Here is a 21,409-nt window from a genome sequence, read left to right on the forward strand (position 1 = left end):
CCTCGATTGAACGATTCCCACGTGTGGCCGGCTCAGGCTCTGGGCACCACCATCTGCTGTCTGCAGCAATTGGCTGTCCCCCCCCCAGGCCCTTGCTGATCACAGCCCACAGTCTTTTGCAACCACTCTGTGCTGTGCTCCTGCTCCTCGACTCCACGCAGTACGCAGCGTAGCACCAGCAGTCCGTCCAGGCCCACGGCTGCCCGTTGCTTTCTTGTGTCGCCTCCTCGACGCCCTTGGACCACCAGTGCTCGCAGCTCCGCCCATGCAAGGCACGCCGGCGCTCACTCATCCACCCGCAACCGCAACCGCAACCGACACTTTGCTGCTGTCCCTTTGCCATCCCGCCCTCGCCAGGACCTGTACGCCGTCCGGATGTCTGCCGAGATTTGTTGAACGCTGAGCAGCCTCTTGTCCACGCGCACTGCACCGCGGCACCGCGACGTCTGCTGTGCCTTTATTTCTCACGGCCGAGAAGCATTCCGAGAAGCCTAGTCGGACCTCGCTCGCCGTGTACCACGACGAGGCACCACCCACCAGGAGCAGTTCCCACCACGATCCCCCTCCAGGCCCGTCTTCCTCCCGTGGCCAGCAGGAGCAGCACTTTCACTGCAGCCACGTCTCGTTCGGCTGTCCCCTCACTAGCAGCCCCCGTAGCTCCACACGCAGCACGCCGTGCCGCCATTGCCAGTTCGGCTTGGAGCGCTGCTGCACGCCAAAAGAGGCCTTCTCGGCATCGTCATCGGCGAATTTGAGCTCGACTCCCACACTGGAAGCCGCTCCAGGGCTGGACCGCGCGACCACAGCGACCACAGCGACCACAGCGACCACCCACTTGCGCCTGCCCTGGGTTTCCAATCTTGGCGCGCCTCGAGATTTGTTCTGCCCCGCCTCACCACCTGGAAGCGTCCCCTTTGGGTAGGAGCCGTCCAAACACGCTTCTGTGCGCCCTCGTCTCCCACACCTCGCACTGCATCTCTCGTTACTTCAGTCACTCTCTCTTTCTTTCGCTCTTTCGCTCTTTCGCTTTTTCGCTCTTTCTCACCTTTTCTCACGCTTTGCACACGCTGCTGCCATTCTTCACCACCGACCCGGCTCGCCTCTTCTGTTCTCATTGACCCGTCCACCACCGTTGTCCTCCCTTCCGACTCCGCTGCCCTATCGCTTCGGTCCGCTCTCGCACGTCATTGGCCCGCTCCCCTTGCTGGCGCACTGTCTGCATCACCCACCCCCAGCCCTCTTGCTCCATCCCCAGGTCGCTCCTCGACCTTGAGGTTGTGCACACTGACCGACGCTCCTTCTTGCGCTGCGCCATGGACTCTGTCTCGCACCAACGCCCTCCCGCGTCCGGTAGCGTGTCTCAAGGCCCTCCGTTGCCATCTATTGCTTCCTTGACCGGCCAGCTCCCTCCCTCCGAGCAGAGCCCGGTTCACCCCAGACATCAATCCGACGCCCGCGAAGCCCGCGACTCGGGCAACTGGTCTGTCTCCCAGAGTAAACGTGAGTCTTACTGCCAGCTGCCAGCTGCCATTCGCATGCGCTGCCCACGTTTGCATCTTGACCGTCTGACACGTGCCCTAGACTCGTCCACTGTCTCCAACAATAATCCCAACATGAGTCTCAATGTGCACACGCTCCTCAACCCCGAGGAATCGCCTTCGCGCAGTTCCGTTCCAGACACGCCGTCCTCAAGTCGGCATCCATCTGGGTATTCGCAGCAGGTATGATGGACTTTTTCCCGTTATGTGACCACCTTGTAACCACACGAACAGCCCAACGCCTTTCCGCCAATGAATCCAGGTTTTTCGGACCATCGGCTCAGCGTTGATGCGAGCTCGCAATTTGATTCGCGTCGCAGCAGTGTCGACAGCCGTATGAACGCCGGAATGACGCAGCTGAACATAGCGAGCCCATCTTCGCCGTACGAAAGCCAAAATCCTTCACGTGTCTCATTAGTATCCAACTTGCAACATCAGCGAGGCATCCCAGGCGAGCAGCGGCTTAATGGCACTTCACCGCTATCGCCTCTCGGTCGCAATGCTGCGCCTCGAATCATCCACCCCCCGAAGAGGGCTCCCGTCATCAACCCAAACCCCCGCAGTGTTTCAGGCATGCCAGATCCAATGGCTGCTGCTCCCACCAAAGGTTTCGCTTGGGCTTTCCCTGGCGACGATTATCCAATGGAGAGGAGGCAGTCCAGCAGTGGTGAATCTAGCGTGGACCGCTCCAATGTGCCATCGCGGCAAAACAGTTATGCCACATCGATTACAAGTAGCATCATGACCGCAGACTCCAAGATGCCCTATGGGCAACAGAGACTAGATGACGGTACGCGCGTCTGCTTTCATCTCATCTAAGTACACACTAACACTGATTAGACATGGTACCCACACACCACCACTCTATGCAGCACCGTAGTGTTACGAGCCTGCAGAGCACCGCCGACCACGCCGCTGCACTCGCTGCTGGTAGCGGCAATTATAGTCGTACTCCAGAGCTCCGTGTAAGCCACAAGATGGCAGAAAGGAAGCGAAGAAGCGAAATGAAGGGTCTGTTCGACGAGCTGAACGTGATTCTTCCAAACTCTCCAGGCAGCAAGTCCAGCAAATGGGAGATTCTCACCAAGTGTAAGTCGATCGCTTTCAAACATACGAATGAGACGTTGACTTGCAGCAGCAATCGAGTACATCAAAAGTCTCTCCAGATCACACGAGGCTGTACGCGTCGAGAACGCACGTTTACGACCAGAGGCTGAATACGCCCGCAGGGCTCAGGAAGAGAATGACATGTTGCGCAACGAGTTGACCACTACTTGGAACATGCTCCGCCGCGTCGACCCATCTCAGTCGCATATTTACGGAAATGTGACGGCCTCGCTGGCACAAGCAAACAACGCTGCGCCGGCGTCAGCTAACAACGTGCTGCCACCTCTACAGTCGCAACAAGCTCCACATCAACCTCAGCCTCAGCCTCAGCCCCAACCGCAAGCCTCGCAATGGGGAGGTCCCGCACCAGGGCAGATGCAAGGGGTCGAGTACGGCGGCATGCGACCATACGAGCACCCGCATCGCTAAAATCTGCCAAGGCTCACACCGAGGACGTTGCTGCCCCGTATCATCAGCACTCCGTGTACCATATCACCACTAATTTTCTACCATCCGAGGACATTGTCATATATCTCATCTTCAAAAACGACCGGCGGCGCTAATTTTCCGAATGCCTCGGCACAATCTAGCGTGCTCTCGATGCTCTTCTCACGAATTTTCTTTCTTCATCTTTGCGAGGGGGTACTCGTAATACTCTCGGGCGTCACCGCATACCCAAAATATACCACACGAATCGTGCCTTACTACCATCCCTTGTTTGGGCGTTTCTCGACCCAGATCAAAGTGTTTGATCTCAGTCATACGCAGCTTCCTGGGTCGCTCTTCCGCCGAGGATGAGGACGGGACCCACCATCATGAGGAACTTCCCCATAGAGCCTCATGCTATACGGGGCACACAAGTACGACCTAGTATGGCCATTCAGCAAATGTGGTTCATTTTCGTCGTATTGTACGTGGGATGATATTTCGTGGCTTTCCGGTGTGAAAAAAAGTACATTGTGGGCATGGCATTAGTACCGGATGCACGGGAACTTTAGCCTTGCGCCTACAGGGAGGATGTTGTGTATTGCGCTTTCGTCCGGTTTTGCAAAGGCATTGTCCCTATGTCGACATACTTAGCCTAGTAAGATATGTGCAGTCATGCAAATCCAAGCGAGTTTACAGTCACACTATGTACTGGAAGCCTGAAGTGCCATGACACAACTTGAACCAAGCATTTGATAGCCACTTAGACCCGGAGTGCAACGCTCAAAGCATGTGAGAATCGTGGCTACCACGTCCCATGTTTCCCATGTTTGAGATGTGACCTAGACCGTCGATCTCATGCGGGCGAGTGGAGAAGACGCAGAAAAGGCCCTTTCCCGTATCGGTGTGTGCGAGTGGACCATGTCGCACCCATGACAGGGCTCGTGAAAGCTTCTTTTGCTTTTTCTTTCCGCATTGTTCGCGAGTCAGCTTTGCCAATCCATCGATCGACATGTCAGATCGGAAATAGGCAATAATGGCGATTGGGTCATGTCGTCGCAGGCTGACTCGTGTGCGTGAACGGGTACGGTGCCCACTAGTCTATGTGGTAGGAGATGGGTGTATTGGGCACGTTTGAGGTTCAGTGGTATGGCTGATTCAAGGTGGGACGAAGTGAAGTAGTCAAGATGGACAAATGCATGTCTGAGATTTTCATGCGTGGCATTCCTAGTGCTATCAAGTTGCCATGTGCTTGTTTGTTGGTGTACGGATCGAATCGTTACTAAAGTGAACCTCAATTTGCCTTTTACTACTACGTCAAAACATGTACAGCGAGCCGACTGTAGTCAAGCTCGATAGTGCGGATATGTGTGTATAGCTTCAAGAGTTCAAATGGTATAGACTAATGATGCATACATAGTAGTCGAAGAGTAGATACGCCGCTCGATTGCGGTAAATGTGTTGAACAGTTCGATGCAACTTCATGACGTGCGTGGTTATGGACAGGGAGGAACGACTTGGCAACTGGTGAAGTGTATGCTTGCATCGAGGTGCTAGGGGTCGGCGAGATGAGGTAGTAAACATTATTATATTCAATCTCCATTATCCAACACTACCCACGATGCAAAATAGTGTCCAAAGGATTCTTCTTCTTCTCGCCCATCTGCTTCTGAACATGCTTCTTCTGGCCCTTGGTCATGAGGCCTCGAGCCTTCAGGCCTCGTTCCTTTCTCAGCTTCTGCAAAGCCTCCTCGGTAATCTCTTGCCGCAGGAGCTGCTCCACAACGAGCTTCTTGCGACTTCGCTTATCGCCTCTGCCAATGATTATACCGGCGGTAATGTTGCAGGTAAGGGAGCAAGACAGAATGACAGCGGTCAAAGCCTTTGGTCGGTGCTTGTAGTAGATACCCCAAGTGGTGCCTCCTAGAGCGCATTGGAACATGGAATGACAGTCGAGTAAGACGATGATTGTGATGAGAAGTCTAATGGAAAATGCGTTGTGAGTGTACGTTTCGGTAGGTCGATAGAAGGTATGCGATTTTGCAAGTTTCGCTTGGTGGTATTCGAGCTTCTTTTGCTCTTCCTCGGTGAGCACTGGCAGTTCTTCTTCGGCTTCTTCTTCGATCTCGGCTTGCACGACCTCGTCTCTGTCTACGGCCATGGACTGCCGCGGCAATTCGTTGTGGTCTTTCAAAGCAGCCAGACCTCGTTCTTTCCGTATGCGCCATGTCCTGTGTGCGTAGAAAGCAACATAGGCCATGTGATAAGTGTCGACTATACGGAATGGAAACATGGTTATACCAACAACACAAAAGAGTGCGGTAAGGACCTGATCGCAGATTTCGACAAAATATTGCTGTCGCCCTTTGACATAGATCCAGCCGATAAGGAAGAGGACCCAGGCGGCTCCCCAGAAAGTGATCAAGAAAAAGTAGAGGGTGACAATGAAGCCAAGGGGATTGCGCACGTAGCGGCCAAATCCACGCATGGTGCGCTTGAACTTTGCGCGTTTCGAGTGCAGAACATGGCGGACATGGTCGTCCAGGATAGCCTTCTCCTCATCGGTCCATCCTGGTAAAGAAGCGCCATGGGGAAGAACTGCATAATGGTGCTCCGGACCTTCCTCCATGGTAGAGAGAATCGAATCAATGGTGTTGGTCCGCGTGAGACCCCTGCCCTGTGCAGCGCTTTCTAATTCTCCATCTTGCGTCGTGTGTGGCAGTTGGTCCTCGCGGGTCTTCTCACGGGACGCCGATCCCATCTCCTCGTCGGACGAATCTGACGTCGCCTGGCCTAGGTCGTAGGTTGGCTGACGGTTGTAGAGCCATGGGAGGTTGGGAAGAAACAACGAGTTTTGAACGTTGTTCAGCGTGGTGAGAGCAGAAATCTCGGGATCTACATGGCAATGTCAGTCGAGTTCGCACAGCCAGGAGGGCGGACTGACCAATGACGTCCAACACATCCACCACATTGGAGTCCATGGTGTTGTGCTGGTGATGATGGGCCTGGTTGTGATTGCGCCGTATGTTCAATGCAGAGATCTGCCTCGATAAACCCTGCCGTCTTGTGCTGGGCCCTTGGGATGGCGGGGGTCCAGCCCTCGGCGCAGAAGCATCTCCATTGCCGGTTCGCACAGCGTCCTCGTACAGCGGCTGTAGAGGCGTGGCTGTCATCTGCCGGCGCAACTCGCTGTCGTCCTGGAACAGAACGGAAGACGGCGGCCGTGGTTCCGAGCTGCTCCTGCGTCGGCCAGCCTGCCATGCATTTTCTTCTGCGGATGTTTGCGGAAGCTGGGGCTGCGGTGAAGGTGCGGGCAGAACACTCTGCGACGAGGGTCTCCGTATCCTGATCGAGGAGCTGCGCACTCTTTGCGAAATCGAGGAGCTGCGCACTCTGTGCGAAATCGACCGCGATGGATTCGCGGCTGGTGTCGGCGGCTGCGGCGCAGATGTTTGCGAGGTGGTCGTGACTGTGGGACTGGTGACGGTCGTTGAATGAGGCCCAAAGTGGTGCACCGAAGTCCCGTGTCCAGGTGTTGTGGAGTGTACCGTTGTCGAGGTATGCGGGCCGTGTGTTGTGGTAGTGGTAGTGGAGGTCGTCGATGGCCCGACTGAGTGGCCCTCGCTGCTCCGGCTGGGATCCATTGGGCTTCAGCTGGCCACGAAATAAAAGAGAAGAAGAGAAGAAGAAGAGAAGAAGAGGCTGTGTTGGAGTCACAGTCAAGGCGGATGCAGCGCAGGTGGCCGTACGCGCAGGTGGCCGTACGCGCAGGTGAAGAATGCGACGCCTTAGTTTTGTTTCTCGCGTGGACTATGTCGTATAAGGGGGGCTCGCGCCTGTGCCGGCTGCCGTGCTCTACCGAAGGATACCTGTGGCGATCCGACGCGCAAACTCTAAGGCTTCTCCAATTTCCAGACTCCGAGCAAATCGCTGTTGGCGTATTGCCAAGTGAAAAGGCTTGTCCAGCCACCGACTCCATCGCTCCATCGCTCCATCGTTGTCCAGACAGCTCAGCGAGGCGCAGGCGGGTGTTCTTGGCTGACGCAATGTTGGACCCTGAAACCGCCCTGAGCTGAACTGCAGGTCCGCCTTGTGCACGTGGGTGGGCGCGACTTTTGTTGTCAAACTCCTCCATCTGCCATTATTCTTATCTCCCCATCGCCAGGCCCAAAATGAAGGCCATTCGAGCTCTCCTCCCCGTGCTACTCGCGGCCAGCCCTGCTGCGGCAATGCCCCAGAGCCTGCTGTCCAAGCAGAGCGTGTTGGGCGCAACAAGCAAAGCGCAGCGCCTGGGAGTCGGACACTTCAGCGAATGGAGTCGCGCAACCAAGAAAGCATTCCTTGTCGACTGGCAGGCCGGCAAAGCAGCAGAATGGACCATCGTGGAAGGGAACGAAGGTGGAGACATGGACAGCATGACGGCGGCGTTGACGTGGGCATACCACCTTGGGCACTCGACAGCAAACACGTCGCATCCCATCAAAGCCATCGCACTGCTGCAGACGCCATCGCATGCGCTGGACCTACGTCCCGAGAACAAGCTGGCCTTGGATAACTCTCAGATGACGCCCGGGCACGAAGACCTGCTCACCATGGACGAGCTGCCAGAAGACCCCGAAACCCTGAGCAGGAAGCTGAAAGGAATCGTCCTCGTTGACCATCCTGAGCCGCTGCGCAAATGGAGCCATGCAAACATTGTCAGCATATTTGACCATCACAAGGACCGCGGCACCGCACCTGACGCCAAACCGCGCATCTTCGAAATCACTGCCAGCTGCACCACCATAGTTGCCCGACAAATGCTCGATGAGCTGGAGAAGCTCGACGAAGAATATCACATGCCTCACGAGCTACTGGAGCTGATTCTCGGCGCCATTGCCATTGATTCTGGCGGCTTGACGAGCGACAAGACCACCAAAGCCGATATTGAGACGTCGAAGCGCGTACTCGCGAGGAGCGCATGGGCGAAGAAGGACCTGGAAGATGTCATGGAAGACCTCGACGACAAGCTCTCCGAGGCACAGAAGGACATCGACAACTTTGACTTGCGCGACCTATTGCGTCGGGACTGGAAGGGTGATCTGATTGACACTCCGTCTCCACGCACACCTACCGTCAGCCTGGGCTTCGCTTCAATTCCATACTCGATGGATGATCAGATACTTAAGACTGATTTTGCCGAGCTCTTTGATTGGTTCGCCGTACATGCTGTATACACCCTCATTCCCCCTCTCTCTCGCCCAAACACTAACGTTCCCTTCTAGGCCTGGACTGCTGAATCTGGCGTCGATATCTCCATTTGTCTCAACAAATACAAGAAGCACTACAAAGACGGCGAAAAGGAGAAGATTCGCGAAATCGTCCTTACGGTCCGTGACGATGTGCGCATCGACCAAGACCAAGCCGACTCGCTCTTCAAGACCGTCAAGGAAGCGCTGGAGAACAATAAGGAGGGCATTGAGTTGACGCCCTGGCATCGTGTTGATGAGCTGAGTAACCGGCAGATGGTGTGGACGCACAAGAGTGGTGCGGGGAGGAAGATCATTCGACCCATCGTCGAGGATGCAGTCATGGGCTGGGACTAAGGCTGTAGTTGCACGTGTGTGAATAGTGAGCTTGTTTTGTATGATACTAGTAGATGTTAGACAGGCTGCTGGAATGTCTAGCTTGAACGCTTGTCGATTTGAGCTACTGTTGGATAAACGACTGCATTAACAAGTACAAAAACTGCTTGACTATGCAGGCTAGTCTCTTCCGATTGGCATATCAGATTTCAAAATGTGAGGCCACATATGATATATATGCAAACACAGACGCGACAATCAAGTACACGTGCATCACATCACCATTGCAAACACCATCACGGTCAAGTGGACAGCTGAGTTATCGTCATTTCATTGATTCATCTCGTTCCTTCGTAAAGCCCATCATCCTCCACAACCACCTAGTAAAGAAATTTCGTTCAAAGCAAAGCAAAGCAAAACAAAACAAAACAGTAACACTCTGGGAATGATCCGTCCAGGGAAAACAAACAAACCAAAGCAAGTGCACCTGGGAATCGTCCGTCCAGATAACTCAAAATCAAAACCAACGCCATCTGGGAATTGCACTGCCAGAGAAATCAAAACCGAACCAAAAACCATCACGTCTGGGAATCGTACGTCTAGAAAGAAACAAAACACGAGCCGCGTCTGGGCAAAACTCTTCCAGAAAAAAGCAAACAAAATCGCAAGCAGAGACTTTTGCTCAGTGCTCATCGTCCTCCTCAAGAACCAAGACGTCCGCTACTCGACCCTTCGGATTCTACCGGGCGAGCGACCCGAGGGGAGTCGCCCTTACGGGGACTGCAACCCAAGGACAGCTCAAGCCCAGTCGAAGTTTGGGGAGGGCAGATTGTCGAAAGCAGATGAATGTGAAAGAAGAGCAGAATGAGTCGGAAAGGATAACCAGAACGCCGTCAACGAAGGGGTATACAACGCCAAGAACCATGCAATAACTAGAACCCATACACCTAGCGTGGGCGAGTGTTGGTTTTCGTGCCCTTTTGTCGAACGTTGTCATTTTTGGGCGAGAGGATCTGCGCACTCTGCTGGCGAGAGGCTGCTCGAGTTGCTCGGGTCGTAGGTGCCGCCTTTGTCTTGGTTGCCGTCTTGGTGACGGCATTCGTGCGGGCGCGTTTGTTGTTCACGACGGGAGAGTTTTCCTTGTTCTCACTGGAAATGTCTTCGCTGGTCCTCTTCTTGGACCTCATCGCGGTGTGCCTGCTAGGCGGAGGCGATGTAGAGGTCTTAGTGACCGGCTTGGGAGCCGGCTTCGCTTTCGCAGCAGTCGGAGCGGGATTGGCCTTCCTGGAGGCATTCAGGGCCTTTTTGGCAATTGGCTTTGTTGTCGGTTTGGTACGCGAGACCGACGCTGAATGCGTGGCCGACGAAGAAGAAACCGCGGGAGCACTGGCAACAGCTGTAGAAGGTGCCGTGGCGGGAGATGGTGCCAGAATGTCGATGATGGGTGTGGCGCGTAGAGTGGCGGGAATTCGGTTCACGCGACGCGTCAGGCGGTCGCGCGTGCTTGCGCACAGCGTGTCGCACATTGCCTCCAACCTCGCAATGCTTGCTTCAACTGTGAGGAAGGCGTTAGCAGTGGCTCCTCCGGTGCGAGAAGGAATGACTTACACTCCAGCTCCATGTTCGCGGACCTGCTGGCCAAATCCAGAGCGGAAATCATGTTCTGAGACTGCATCGCGACGCGTACACAGGTGAAGTTCGACGTGTTTTTGGTGTCGTAAGGAGGAAAAAAAGTGTAGGAAAGACGAGATGTGATCTTTGAGAGCTTGTGAGACTGTTGCGGGTGTTCCTGAGTGCTGTTGATCGTGGTTGTGGTTGCCTTGAGTCCTGGGAGCGGGTTGTAGAGAAGTGGAAGGAGCGGCCGCAGAAACTGGCTTATAAGGCAGCAGGACCGCCAAGACCCTACGCATCAGACCACTACGACACCAGAACATCATCAGAGGACTTCGAGAGATGGCAAAATAGACCAGAAATGTAATGCGACTTCATGCGCAACAATTTAACACACAACTAAGGTCAATTGCTCGAATGTTCACCATCGAAGTGAGGTTACTAGACAGCGAGTAATGCAATTCAATATAACTGCATATCACGACTCGCGCATCCGCCGCTCCACGTGACTCCACTCTTAGCTATCCAGTCTGTGCGCTGCGGCGATTGCTTGTAGACCTCCGACCTCCGCCTAAGCTCATCGTCGTCAATCGCCCACTCACCCACTCCGACATCCACTCTCACATCCCCAACTCGACCCTCACGATGGTGTTAGAAGCTTCCATGATCGTGTACGCAGCTCATGCCCGACCTCCGAATACTTGCTGATGTGAACAGTGTGGACAACAGCGAAGCAAGCAGAAACGGCGACTACGTACCCTCTCGGTGGGAGGCACAGCAGGATGCCGTGAACCTCATCTTCTCTGCCAAAACCGGCGCCAATCCCGAGTCATCAGTCGGTCTAATGAGCATGGGTGGCAGTACCCCGGAGATCCTAACGACCCTGACCACGGACATCGGCAAGGTCCTCGATGGTCTCCACAGGACGAAGATAAAGGGCAACTCTCACTTCGTGACGGGCATCAATGTTGCAGCTGTATGTGATACATTGGTAGCTCAGTATACATGTACTAATAAAGCGTTATAGCTCGCCCTCAAACACAGGCAAAACAAGTCGCAAAAGCAACGGATAATCATATTCAACTGCAGCCCGATCGAGGAAGACGAAAAGAACCTCATCAAGCTAGCCAAGAAGATGAAGAAGACTGGCATAAACATCGACATCGTGGCCTTTGGTGAACTCAGTGACGACACCACCAAGAAACTCCAGGCCTTTAGCGAGAACGTATCGAGCGGAGAGGGATCGTATCTTGCCACCATTCCCCCGAGTGCAAACCTCCTCAGCGACTCTCTCATCTCAACCCCGCTACTCGGCGGCGACGGTACATCTGGTGCAGGAGGAGTGGGCGGCTCTGGAGGCGAGGGCGGTGCTTCAGGCGGCAACGACTTCGAATTTGGTGTAGACCCCTCAGTAGACCCTGAGTTGGCACTAGCCCTAAGGATGAGTTTCGAGGAAGAGAAGGCACGGCAGGACAAGGAGAAGAAGTCAAAGGACGCCGCAGAGGGCAAGACGGAGCTCGAGCCTGTGGCTGAGGGCGACGAGAAGCAACCGCTATTAGACAATCAAGGGCAGCCCAGCGGAAGCGGAAGCAAGGGCAAGAAGGACGACGAGGATAAGATGGACACGGCATGAGCTTAGGCAGCGGGGGCACAGCGCTATGAGACAAGTCGATGGAGGCTATGAGCCATGGATAGAGCATCTACGGCTTCTACTGTACCACTAGAAATGGCGTGACAACAGCGTCTGGAATGACCACATGAATTTAATGAGCAAGTGGGAGTCTCTTCTTGGCCATACACCGCGAGATCAAGTGCACATCATGCTAGGTGGCCTGCTACGTCTTTCGCCTGCCGGGTGTGCTCACTAGCTACAGACGCGGTGGTCCTCGGCGGAGACAGGCACATTGGCGCTACACGAACAGTTCAGACCAGTCCTTCATCTGCCTCTTAAACACAGCACCCCTACAGCTATGTTCGTCTGAAACTCGATCGAGCTGTAGAGGTATCGGTATTACTCCTCAGCGCCTTGGGATAATGCGTGGTGTCTTTGACTGTTCCCTTGGTCATCCCCTGACCTTGACGAAACCATCCAAGCTACGATCAAACTTCTCGCATCTGATGGGCATCTCAACCGTGTAGAATGGGTTTTTCATGACGTAGTCGGCGTACAACTCATAGATCTTCTTCATCGTGGTATCGACGTTGGGTTGTTGGGGTTCGGTGAATAGCAGGAACTTGGTGCCTGTCTGTGTCTGGAAGCACTGTATGCGGAAATGGCTCGATTCAAGCACTTCGAGGCCTGTCGGGCGGTTTATAAAGGGCGAGGGCGCTAAGGAGGCGGGAAGAGGATTGGGCACTGGCGGGGCGGGGGAGAGACGGGCGGTGATGGCGTGCATGCTATGACTAGTCAGTGGTAGCCGTGAAAGCATCGCAATGCGATCACGCACCCGTGGAACGACCCGGCGAGTGTGAGGTAGTCGTTGCTGGAGAGTTTGCTCATGCCCGTGTGGAACTCGCGGTTGTAGACAAGGCCACCGGCCTTGTTGATAACGAAGAGCGCAAAGACGACCCTGCAGTATGTCAGCGTATTCGCGGCGGGCAGGGGAATCGTGCCCTACATGGTGAACCGCGGAGAGATGGACGGAGCTTCGTATGCACTATGATTGTCCAAAACTACGGGTCTAGTGCTGAGCGAGCGCGTACTGGCTCCGAGATCCGAAGTTCCGAAGCGGCTGGTGTCTCGCGACGCAATGCGACGTGATCAAGGGCTGGATTCACGACGGTGGATGGTGTTGGACCCTGGCAGGCTTGTGCCCCACTTGCAGCGCAGCGGAGGTGTACCAGATCAACAGCTCATCAGCAGCACATTCAGGTCTGAGACACTACCTACAGCTTTGTGAAGCTCCGCAAGCTCGTGTGAAGCTCTGCATCGCCGCGTCTGCAGCTTTCTATTGACCTGTCGTCGTCCTAACGCTGTCCCTCCACGAGCAGCGAGCGCAGCCTAGGTCGTACGCGCACCTGAGCTCAAGCTTGTTGAGCTTCCTCAACGTCCATTCTTCACCTCACTTCACTCACCAGCCCACGGCTGGCTGCCCTTTCCTCCTGTTTGCTCAAACTCCGCCCGCGCCCGCGCCGGCCCCGCCCCTCTCTATCACAAACCCAACCACCGCCAGCTCCAAGCCCGCACTATCAATCCACCCCGCACCAGCACGCCTCTCACCACGCGATCCCGCAGCCTGAAGGCCCCCACGGCATTATCAGATGTCGAACCAGTCCATCCTCCGCATCACGCGCGAGCTGAGCGAGATCCAGAGGGGCTCTGATCTCTCCATTGCAGTCGCGTGCCGTGACATTGATGTGCGCCATGTCAGGGCGCTGATTATCGGTCCGCCCGACACGCCCTACGAGTTTGGCTTCTTCGAGTTCGCTGTCAAGTTCACCAAAGAGTACCCAACCAAGGCTCCCGGTGTCACTGCCATCACAACGAATGGCGGACGCACACGCTTCAACCCCAACATCTACGCTGCCGGGAAGGTTTGTTTGTCCATACTTGGGTGAGTCTCCCTCCCGGTCCACTATGCGGGCTTCTGTAACAAATCCGAACAGAACGTGGCGAGGCGAGCGTGGCGAGGAGTGGTCCTCAGCACAGGGTCTTGAGTCTATCCTCATCTCCATCCAGAGCCTGATGTCGTCCAATCCGTACGAGAACGAGCCCGGGTTTGAAGACGCCAACTCGGACTACGATAAGAAGAATCAGGCAGCATACGTCGACAAGATTAGACACGAGTCATTGAGAATTTCCGTTGTAGAGCGCCTGGAAGAGTACCTCGGAATTCACCAAGAGCGCCCGGGCGTGACCGTTTACAACGCCGAGGAGGACTACAAGTTAGGCGGAGAAGACACGCCGTTTGAACCGTTCAAAGATCTCTGCAAGCGACGTTTCCTTTGGTACTACCCATCCTACCTGGCAACAGTGGACGAGGCTGCCAAGAAGCACAAGGACGGGGATCGTTTCGAGAAGATGCCATTCGAAGGCCCAGGAAATACCATGGAGGGCTGTTATCAGTACACAGCTCTCCGAGAACGTCTTGTGAAGATCTTCGAGGAGCTGAACAAGGAGATGACTGGCTGGGCCCAGGAAGGCATGGCAGCTGTACACAAGGAGATGGGCATCGCGAGCAACCTTCAGCGCCAATTCGAACAAATTGTCGAGAATTACAAAACGGACGGTTCCGTCACACTGGACCTTAACCTTGTCGAGAGGAATCCGTTCGTTTGGCAATTGGTCCTTTTTGGTAGGCCCATGACCAATTTAGACGGCGGCATGTTCACCATCATGCTCTACATCAGCCCTAAATTTCCAGACGTTTTACCACGCGTCAAGTTTGCTACCCCTCTGTTCCATCACCGCGTGTCGCCCGACGGCATCCTCTGTTACGACGCTGCCCGCAAGGATGACATGCGCTCCCACATCGAGGCCATCATTGCTGCTGTTGAGGAGGAGTCGCCGGCATACGATCCTCGGACACTAGTTAACCCGGAGGCTGCCAACCTCTTCTGGGGTACTTCTGACCAGAAGAAGGTTTACAACCGCAAATTGAGGAGATCGGTCCAGGATAGTGCAGAGTAAGTCACATTCTTTGACTGTAGGAGTTTCATGCGGGATCATGTCAGCCATGGCACCACTTTGGGTTTTTGATTCCACGGCGGCTAACATTGGCAGGAACTGTTTCTGAGCAGCCTCGTACTGTGCAGGATCATGACATTAACGGCCGCCACTTTCTTTTCATTGATCGCAAGAGTGACTCACCGATACCCACAACTGGCCTCACGGCTTGCATACATGGCGTACTGGGAGTGACAAGCATAGCATAGGCTGCTCATAGCACGGCGTTGGGTTTTATGATGGTCATATCACAGACATTGCTCAGTAGCAATGAAAAATATTGCTTAAGGTCGCGCTTTTCACATTCGACTCTTGGCGTGACTGGTGTGTGCATGATGGCTGTGACATGTTGGAGTAGGAAGTATGGAGTGAAGATGCAAGCTTGGCGATGTTCCAAGGCGCTGGGATTGCGGGAGCCAATTACCCCTAGGCGCGGCAGCTGCTCGACCGAGCTGTTCGTGTCGGCCGCAGAACAATTCGTCGCCGAACAGCACACGTGTGCGATTGAACACTTACACGACACAATGTCGCAATCACAAGGCCCAGCATCACTAGGCAAGGTGGTTGTTGTCGGCGGCTGCGGCTTTCTGGGCAGCCACATCGTCAAGTACATCGTGGAGCGTCACCCGCAGACACAGGTCGAGGTGCTCGACCTACGAACCAACTCGAACCGCAATGGCAGCCCCAACGTATCGTACCATGACGGCGACATCACCGACCTGGCGGCCATGACGGCCCTCTTCTCCAAGCTCCGGCCCGACGCAGTCATCCACACGGCCTCGCCGCACTTCAACCTGAAGCCTGAGATCCACGACAAGGTCAATGTTGGAGGCACCAAGAATCTGGTCAAGGCGGCGCAGGACACAGGCGTGAAGGCTTTCGTCTACACAAGCTCGGCCAGCGTCATTCTCAGTGCCACGGAGCCATTGGTCAACGCGGACGAGCGGTGGCCGATTGTCGCGGGCGATGCGCAGCCCGAGTACTACACCACCACCAAGGTAAGGACGCCCCGGGCAGAGATGATAAATGCAGACGGCCACTGACGTGCACTGATGTGTCTAGGCATACGCTGAGACGGCGGTGCTCGCAGCAAACCGCACGCCCGAGACGTTCCTCACGTGCGCGATCCGGCCCGCTGGCATCATCGGCGAGGGCGACGTCCAAGTGCTGCCGAAGATGGTGACGGCGTACCGCAAGGGGCAGACCAAGTTCCAGATCGGCGACAACAACAACCTGTTCGACTTTACATACGTGGGCAACATTGCACACGGCCACGTGCTTGCTCTCATCGCGCTGCTCCAGACACACAAGCTGATGCCGACGCTGCCGCTGGACACGGAGCGCGTCGACGGCGAGGCCTTCTTCATCACCAACGGCGAGCCCGTCTACTTCTGGGACTTTGCGCGCGCCGTCTGGCACGAGGCAGGCGACCGCCTGCCACTGTCGAGCGTGTGGCATCTGAGCGCGGACACGGCGTGGGCCATTGGCACCGTCCTGGAGTGGGGCTTTTGGCTCGTGGGGAAGACGCCCAACCTGACGCGGGCCCAGGTGCGCTACAGCTCCATGTCCAAGTACCACAACATCAACAAGGCGCGGACGCGGCTGGGCTACGAGCCCATTGTCACTCTGGGCGAGGGCATCCGGCGCGGCGTGCAGCACATTCTGGCGCAGGAGGCGAAGGAGAGCCAGAAGAAGGGGCAGTAAGTCGAGTCGGCTTGATGCTTATACATGCTGTAGATAATATAATATTTGAATGCCTCGTTCTCGGCCCAGAGCGGCTAGATCCTCCATGTCATGTCGGCTCCACTGCATGAGCCAAGGCTGGAACATGGCGACGGGCGCTGCTCAAGTGCGCGCGACCTCCAGGGCTCACTAACCCCACGCACCTCGCACCCTCGCCCTCGCCCTCGCCCCGCCAACATGGCGCGTCCTCATGCAGTATGTCGCGCCCCATACTGCCCGAGTCGGCGTACGCAGCCCTCGGGCTCGACCCTGAGACGATCAAGATCCTGATGAACCCCAAGCCCCCAGACGACCCCGACATTGCCGCCCCGAATCTGCTGCAGAGCGACGAGGACAATGCGCAGCCCATGGCCCCCAACGAGACGCTCATCACCATGTACGCCGAGCTGCTGCTGCACGTGCGCACCATCACCCTCTTCGCCTCGCTGCGCACCCACCACAACCGCGAGACGACGGCGAAGCTGTCCTCGGACGGCATCTGCATCACCGTCTCGCACGAGGGCCGCACCGCCTCCATCCGCATGCCCTTCGAGGTCAAGGGCGGGGGCGAGGCGGAAATGACGCTGCCGGCAGCGCCCAACAGCAAGGACATCACCCTGCGCCTGCAGCTGGAGGAGCTCGACGACAGCGACGTGCTCGGCGCCCTGCAGAGCGAGGACCGCAAGGCCAACGTCGTGCCCTGGGACGGCGCGTCGCTCGACAGGCAGTCTGGCCTCGAGGTCCGGTGCAAGGGCTGCAGCGCAGCAGTCGTGCCGTGCGATAGCATCACCCAGTGGAGAGACCTGCCGAACGAGAACTGGGCCGAGATGATGGACTTTTGGCATTGCCACAAGCCCGACGAGCACCATCTACACCACCATGCCCACGACAGTGCCATTCATGGCAAGGGCTACGCCGCGGGCAACCGGCTCCAGGCCACGCACCATCTCGGCTTCGTCGACCTGACCAGCTTCCTGCTCAAGGACCAGGACTGCCAAGGAGCACAGGTAAGGCATGCTTTTTCCTTTGCGACATCACAGTGCCGCTACAGCACGTACGGGTGCAAAGAAGGCGATCTGGCCTTCCCCATGGCATCATCGTCGATACAATCGCCCTAGAATAATACGCTCATACACGTACTCGAGGCATCGGACGCATCTTCTTCCCTAGGTCGACGGATCGCCGGTGTGTCGGGTCAGCGGCCAGGCGTTTCACTGCCTCTTTACCCTCAGACTCTTGGGATTGGCAGGATATGTCCAGGCTACATGACACGACCGCTTCGTGAATCGTAACGTCATCAAGCCAAGTAGCAATGCTGACTTCGCGTAGAATATGAATCAGGAAAATACTCAAGAGGGCTTCATTGTCTGCAAGCAGTGCAATGCCACTCTAGGCACTCCAGACGACACCTCTGACGGATGGCGGTTATGGAAATGGAACGTGGACATACACTCTGCTTCCTGGCCACAAACGTCGTCGCCCATGTATAGCACCCAGAAATGGATAACGGCTCGGCTACTCTATCTCATAGAAAACACTGGCCTCCGCAAGTTCCACATACACCCCACCACACCAACCATAGACAGAGCGTCAGTGCCATCAACACCGTCTCTTCTTGTATGGGTCTTCACACCGGACCTCCTCTTCTCATCCTCCATGCCATCACCGGGTCGTCTCGATCCGACGCGATCAATGAAGGTATTCTATCAGCCGCAAAAATGGCAACCACTCAAGCCCGGTGAGCCAGAGAGCACGAGTGTCGAGGATGTAGAGTTTCCGGAAGAATTGTTCTTGGAGCTCCGAAAAGCTCTCCACGAGAGCCAGAAAGTGCTACCACCCACTGCGAGGAATTTCCAGGGTTGGGAGGTGGGCTTGCTAGAAAGATTCGATGGGCGAGATCTTTTAAGAGGTGAAGAGCAAAGAGATGAGAGGCACGATGGAAAAGAGGCCGACCTAGCAGACGTGGAAAGTGGAGGGTAATACTGGTTGTGGGGACAATGCCTTATCTTGAAAGAGACAAACAAATACACGTGACATTCCTCCAGACTTAGTGTGAGGAAACAACAATACTAGCGAGTAAGCACGCAGACTTTATCCTATGTTTCACCTCCTGCTGCGGGTTGACTTGAGCGGAGGTGATAAAGTGGCCGTAGCGCCTGTTGTGCGACCAAACGGGAACTGGGAACGGTCAAGCTAGTTCACCCCAGTAGAACGACCTTCACCTTTCCTCCACCAGACCCTCATCCTACTCTACTCAAGCATACCCTGATCAGCTCAACCTACACGTATCAAAACGTGACGATCACACAATGCTCATCCTTGGCCGCCCAGGGTGGTCGACGGCCGCGCCACGTCGTCCAACGCCATCGCCCTACACCTCACGCGAGACCTTTGACATGACGCAATTGCTGCCGATTGCGGACAGCATTGTCGTGTAAGTACAACTTCCCGTGGCTCAATTGCGCCAATTAAGCGTCTGACCACCTTCGCAGCAGCGATCGCAACATACAACTCTCGCCTCTCCTACAGCTTCCCGGCGAAGTCCGTACTCTAATATTCACCTTTGTCCTAGGTGGCCACGACATTCAACTCAACCACCGTATGCGGAACTTTGAGATCCGCCCCTATCACACCGCGGCATGTCTGTCCAGTGGCGGGCAAAGGTCCTTTTTGAATCTCACTCTTGTCTCGCGCCAAATTTATATCGAAACTGCCATGTTGCCCTTCGTCGCCAACACCTGGGTCTTTATATCTGATCCGGAATTGTGTCAAAAGGGCCTTGCCCAGCGACTTTTGCCACAGCAAGCAAACGCCATCACGACAGCGAAGTGTAAGCCTGAAACCATCTTCTACGAGTTTCGCGAGGGGCCCATAGAGAGCCGGCACTGTCTCAAGACGTTCGCACATCTTCAGGGGTTGATGTGCTTGATCGTCGATTTGCGGGATGTACACTTGACTGCAGGTGAGAAGGAGTGCATGTTGCAAAAAGTCGCAGCTGTGCAGGGGAAGAAGGACTTGAAGTTGGTTTGTGAGGGGAGCATGCGTTTGGAATACGTGAGTCCGTTTGACTGAGGAATGAGATATAGCACCGGGGTGGATCGCTTGGTGAGGCCATCGTATGCAGCCGCAACTTGTGCCCACTATGTCCCAGATTCTGGCCTTCTAATAGTCAATGTCTCGTGGTGTGTATTAGTCGGTCGTCCATCTCGTGTCAGGACGTCATGATCGAAGCATGGATAATTGCTCCGCCTGCGAGGCTAGGCAGCGCGATGACGTAGGTAGAACGAAATAAATAGACTTGTAAGACAACCATCTGCTATCTATCATACAACTTTTACGTGATTGACTCTCATTGCTTTGTTCTTAAAGATACACACGCGTCCGGTCAAAAGATCAAGTAAAGTTGACCGCATGGGCCCGACAACAAGAAAGGGTTGTGCTTCAAAGGAGTTACCTGCGCCTGGTTGTGTGCATTTGGATCGACAAATTCATGCAACACACGAGGTATGATTTGCAGAGCTGATAAGCACGTCACTAAAGGCTTACGACGCGTATACGAACCTGCACGTGGCTCTGACTCGACGTGCAGGTGAGTGACCCTCCAACTGTTGAGGAAAGGCGGATCAGCATGCACCGCGCCTATTTTGTCGTTTGCATAGAACATCGACTGTAAATTCATGACTTAGCTAGCCTCGCAGCTCACGTTCGAGTGCCCTCGCGCCTAAATGGAGCTCTCTCAGAGTCTCCATCTCCATCACGATTGGTTATGAGACCTAGTTCGGACGACCTGTTACTGCTTCTTTTCCGGACCGCATACCTGACGATGATTCTTGGATTCGCAGCATTCACCTCCCTCGGATTCGCTCGACTGGGTACAGCCATTGCCTTGGTTGCGACCGTCGTTGTCGCCATTGGTTCCGAGACCGCGTTCATGTTCAACAAGTGGGAACGTGAGATCGCGCTCAAGAATGACCGACATATGGTGTGACAGTAATCCATCTTACACGATTAGGAGCGCTCCATGATATCTCAACAAAAACACTCGCACTACAGCAAGGATTGCCATTCGGTGTAGAATTGCCAAACACCCTCTCGACCTTCGCATCGATATAACGTCTCTCTATCAATTTACGTCCCACACTTTCGGCCCCGGCGCATTATAGCTCGTTGCTATGGGGTAATTGCTCCATCGAAAACCTGGGTCATTGACAGAGTATACGCCCGGAAAGGAAACAAGCGGTGCCGGTTTCCCAGTCTCTCCCCCTGTAACTTGGACTTGTGCGCCACCGACATTTTGCGCTTGGTGTAGCGCGATGGATTCGATGCGGACAAAGTACTTGCCCGATGGCGTATTTTTGGGAATGGTGAACGACACATTGGTCTTCTTTGTTCGTCCTTAGTGCATGTACCGCGAATCGAAAGATGGACTATAAGAGTTGGAAATACCATAAGCCGGCCACGTCTCTACCCCACTCGTCAGAGGCCTTCCTCGCGCACTTGTGCTTGCAGCTTTGAACCAAATATTGCCGCTTGGCTTCCAAGTGTTGATGTCTGCTGTCTCTGGTACCTTCGCCATATAAAACTGCATCGGACCAAAATGCGTAATTTGCGACTCGACGACGAAGCCTCATTCCGTGCCAGCCGTCGCTGTTGCAGTGCCTGTGCCTACTCGGTTCTGGAAGCAGCGCATGTCCTGAGATGTCACTGAAGTCACACCCGGTTGCTTTGGTAATTATTAGTTTGACGGATGGCTGTCCATTCTTTAGTCTCTGGAA

General features: G+C 55.0%; 11 protein-coding genes across 11 annotated transcripts; 7 read left to right on the forward strand and 4 right to left on the reverse strand.

Annotated features, from left to right (window-relative positions):
• Positions 1 to 265: 265 nt before the first annotated feature.
• On the forward strand, positions 266 to 3,074 carry SNOG_15257 (hypothetical protein; the record flags this gene model as incomplete). Its single annotated transcript, XM_001805361.1, has 7 exons — positions 266 to 362; positions 692 to 918; positions 1,236 to 1,500; positions 1,667 to 1,721; positions 1,823 to 2,328; positions 2,379 to 2,627; positions 2,674 to 3,074. 7 exons carry the CDS (start codon positions 266 to 268, stop codon positions 3,072 to 3,074), a joined length of 1,800 nt encoding a protein of 599 aa, XP_001805413.1.
• SNOG_15256 (hypothetical protein) lies at positions 607 to 1,077 on the reverse strand (the record flags this gene model as incomplete). The annotated part of the gene is made up of 2 exons (XM_001805362.1): positions 607 to 970; positions 1,046 to 1,077. 2 exons carry the CDS (start codon positions 1,075 to 1,077, stop codon positions 607 to 609), a joined length of 396 nt encoding a protein of 131 aa, XP_001805414.1.
• A 1,609-nt stretch (positions 3,075 to 4,683) lies between the features above and the next one.
• Positions 4,684 to 7,066, reverse strand: SNOG_15258 (hypothetical protein; the record flags this gene model as incomplete). The annotated part of the gene is made up of 4 exons (XM_001805363.1): positions 4,684 to 5,966; positions 6,016 to 6,112; positions 6,219 to 6,773; positions 6,989 to 7,066. The coding sequence occupies 4 exons, from the start codon at positions 7,064 to 7,066 to the stop codon at positions 4,684 to 4,686; spliced, it is 2,013 nt and encodes a 670-aa protein (XP_001805415.1).
• Positions 7,067 to 7,243: 177 nt separating this feature from the next.
• Positions 7,244 to 8,656, forward strand: SNOG_15259 (hypothetical protein; the record flags this gene model as incomplete). The annotated part of the gene is made up of 2 exons (XM_001805364.1): positions 7,244 to 8,272; positions 8,390 to 8,656. The coding sequence occupies 2 exons, from the start codon at positions 7,244 to 7,246 to the stop codon at positions 8,654 to 8,656; spliced, it is 1,296 nt and encodes a 431-aa protein (XP_001805416.1).
• Positions 8,657 to 9,582: 926 nt separating this feature from the next.
• On the reverse strand, positions 9,583 to 10,256 carry SNOG_15260 (hypothetical protein; the record flags this gene model as incomplete). Its single annotated transcript, XM_001805365.1, has 2 exons — positions 9,583 to 10,190; positions 10,244 to 10,256. 2 exons carry the CDS (start codon positions 10,254 to 10,256, stop codon positions 9,583 to 9,585), a joined length of 621 nt encoding a protein of 206 aa, XP_001805417.1.
• Positions 10,257 to 10,819: 563 nt separating this feature from the next.
• SNOG_15261 (hypothetical protein) lies at positions 10,820 to 11,971 on the forward strand. Its single transcript, XM_001805366.1, has 3 exons — positions 10,820 to 10,917; positions 10,964 to 11,222; positions 11,274 to 11,971. The coding sequence occupies exons 1-3, from the start codon at positions 10,892 to 10,894 to the stop codon at positions 11,877 to 11,879; spliced, it is 891 nt and encodes a 296-aa protein (XP_001805418.1). The 5' UTR covers positions 10,820 to 10,891; the 3' UTR covers positions 11,880 to 11,971.
• Positions 11,972 to 11,990: 19 nt separating this feature from the next.
• SNOG_15262 (hypothetical protein) lies at positions 11,991 to 12,746 on the reverse strand (the record flags this gene model as incomplete). The annotated part of the gene is made up of 2 exons (XM_001805367.1): positions 11,991 to 12,649; positions 12,694 to 12,746. The coding sequence occupies 2 exons, from the start codon at positions 12,744 to 12,746 to the stop codon at positions 12,310 to 12,312; spliced, it is 393 nt and encodes a 130-aa protein (XP_001805419.1). The 3' UTR covers positions 11,991 to 12,309.
• A 761-nt stretch (positions 12,747 to 13,507) lies between these two features.
• On the forward strand, positions 13,508 to 14,876 carry SNOG_15263 (hypothetical protein; the record flags this gene model as incomplete). The annotated part of the gene is made up of 2 exons (XM_001805368.1): positions 13,508 to 13,780; positions 13,896 to 14,876. 2 exons carry the CDS (start codon positions 13,508 to 13,510, stop codon positions 14,874 to 14,876), a joined length of 1,254 nt encoding a protein of 417 aa, XP_001805420.1.
• Positions 14,877 to 15,436: 560 nt separating this feature from the next.
• On the forward strand, positions 15,437 to 16,649 carry SNOG_15264 (hypothetical protein; the record flags this gene model as incomplete). Its single annotated transcript, XM_001805369.1, has 2 exons — positions 15,437 to 15,910; positions 15,975 to 16,649. 2 exons carry the CDS (start codon positions 15,437 to 15,439, stop codon positions 16,614 to 16,616), a joined length of 1,116 nt encoding a protein of 371 aa, XP_001805421.1. The 3' UTR covers positions 16,617 to 16,649.
• A 203-nt stretch (positions 16,650 to 16,852) lies between these two features.
• SNOG_20174 (hypothetical protein) lies at positions 16,853 to 17,752 on the forward strand (the record flags this gene model as incomplete). The annotated part of the gene is made up of 2 exons (XM_001805370.1): positions 16,853 to 17,641; positions 17,675 to 17,752. 2 exons carry the CDS (start codon positions 16,853 to 16,855, stop codon positions 17,750 to 17,752), a joined length of 867 nt encoding a protein of 288 aa, XP_001805422.1.
• Positions 17,753 to 18,943: 1,191 nt separating this feature from the next.
• SNOG_15265 (hypothetical protein) lies at positions 18,944 to 20,622 on the forward strand (the record flags this gene model as incomplete). The annotated part of the gene is made up of 5 exons (XM_001805371.1): positions 18,944 to 19,068; positions 19,127 to 19,688; positions 20,004 to 20,138; positions 20,175 to 20,223; positions 20,321 to 20,622. The coding sequence occupies 5 exons, from the start codon at positions 18,944 to 18,946 to the stop codon at positions 20,620 to 20,622; spliced, it is 1,173 nt and encodes a 390-aa protein (XP_001805423.1).
• Between the last annotated feature and the right edge of the window lie 787 nt (positions 20,623 to 21,409).

Source organism: Parastagonospora nodorum (assembly GCF_000146915.1).
Source record: "Parastagonospora nodorum SN15 chromosome Unknown scaffold_36, whole genome shotgun sequence".
In the NCBI taxonomy this organism is placed as follows: Eukaryota; Fungi; Ascomycota; class Dothideomycetes; order Pleosporales; family Phaeosphaeriaceae; genus Parastagonospora; species Parastagonospora nodorum.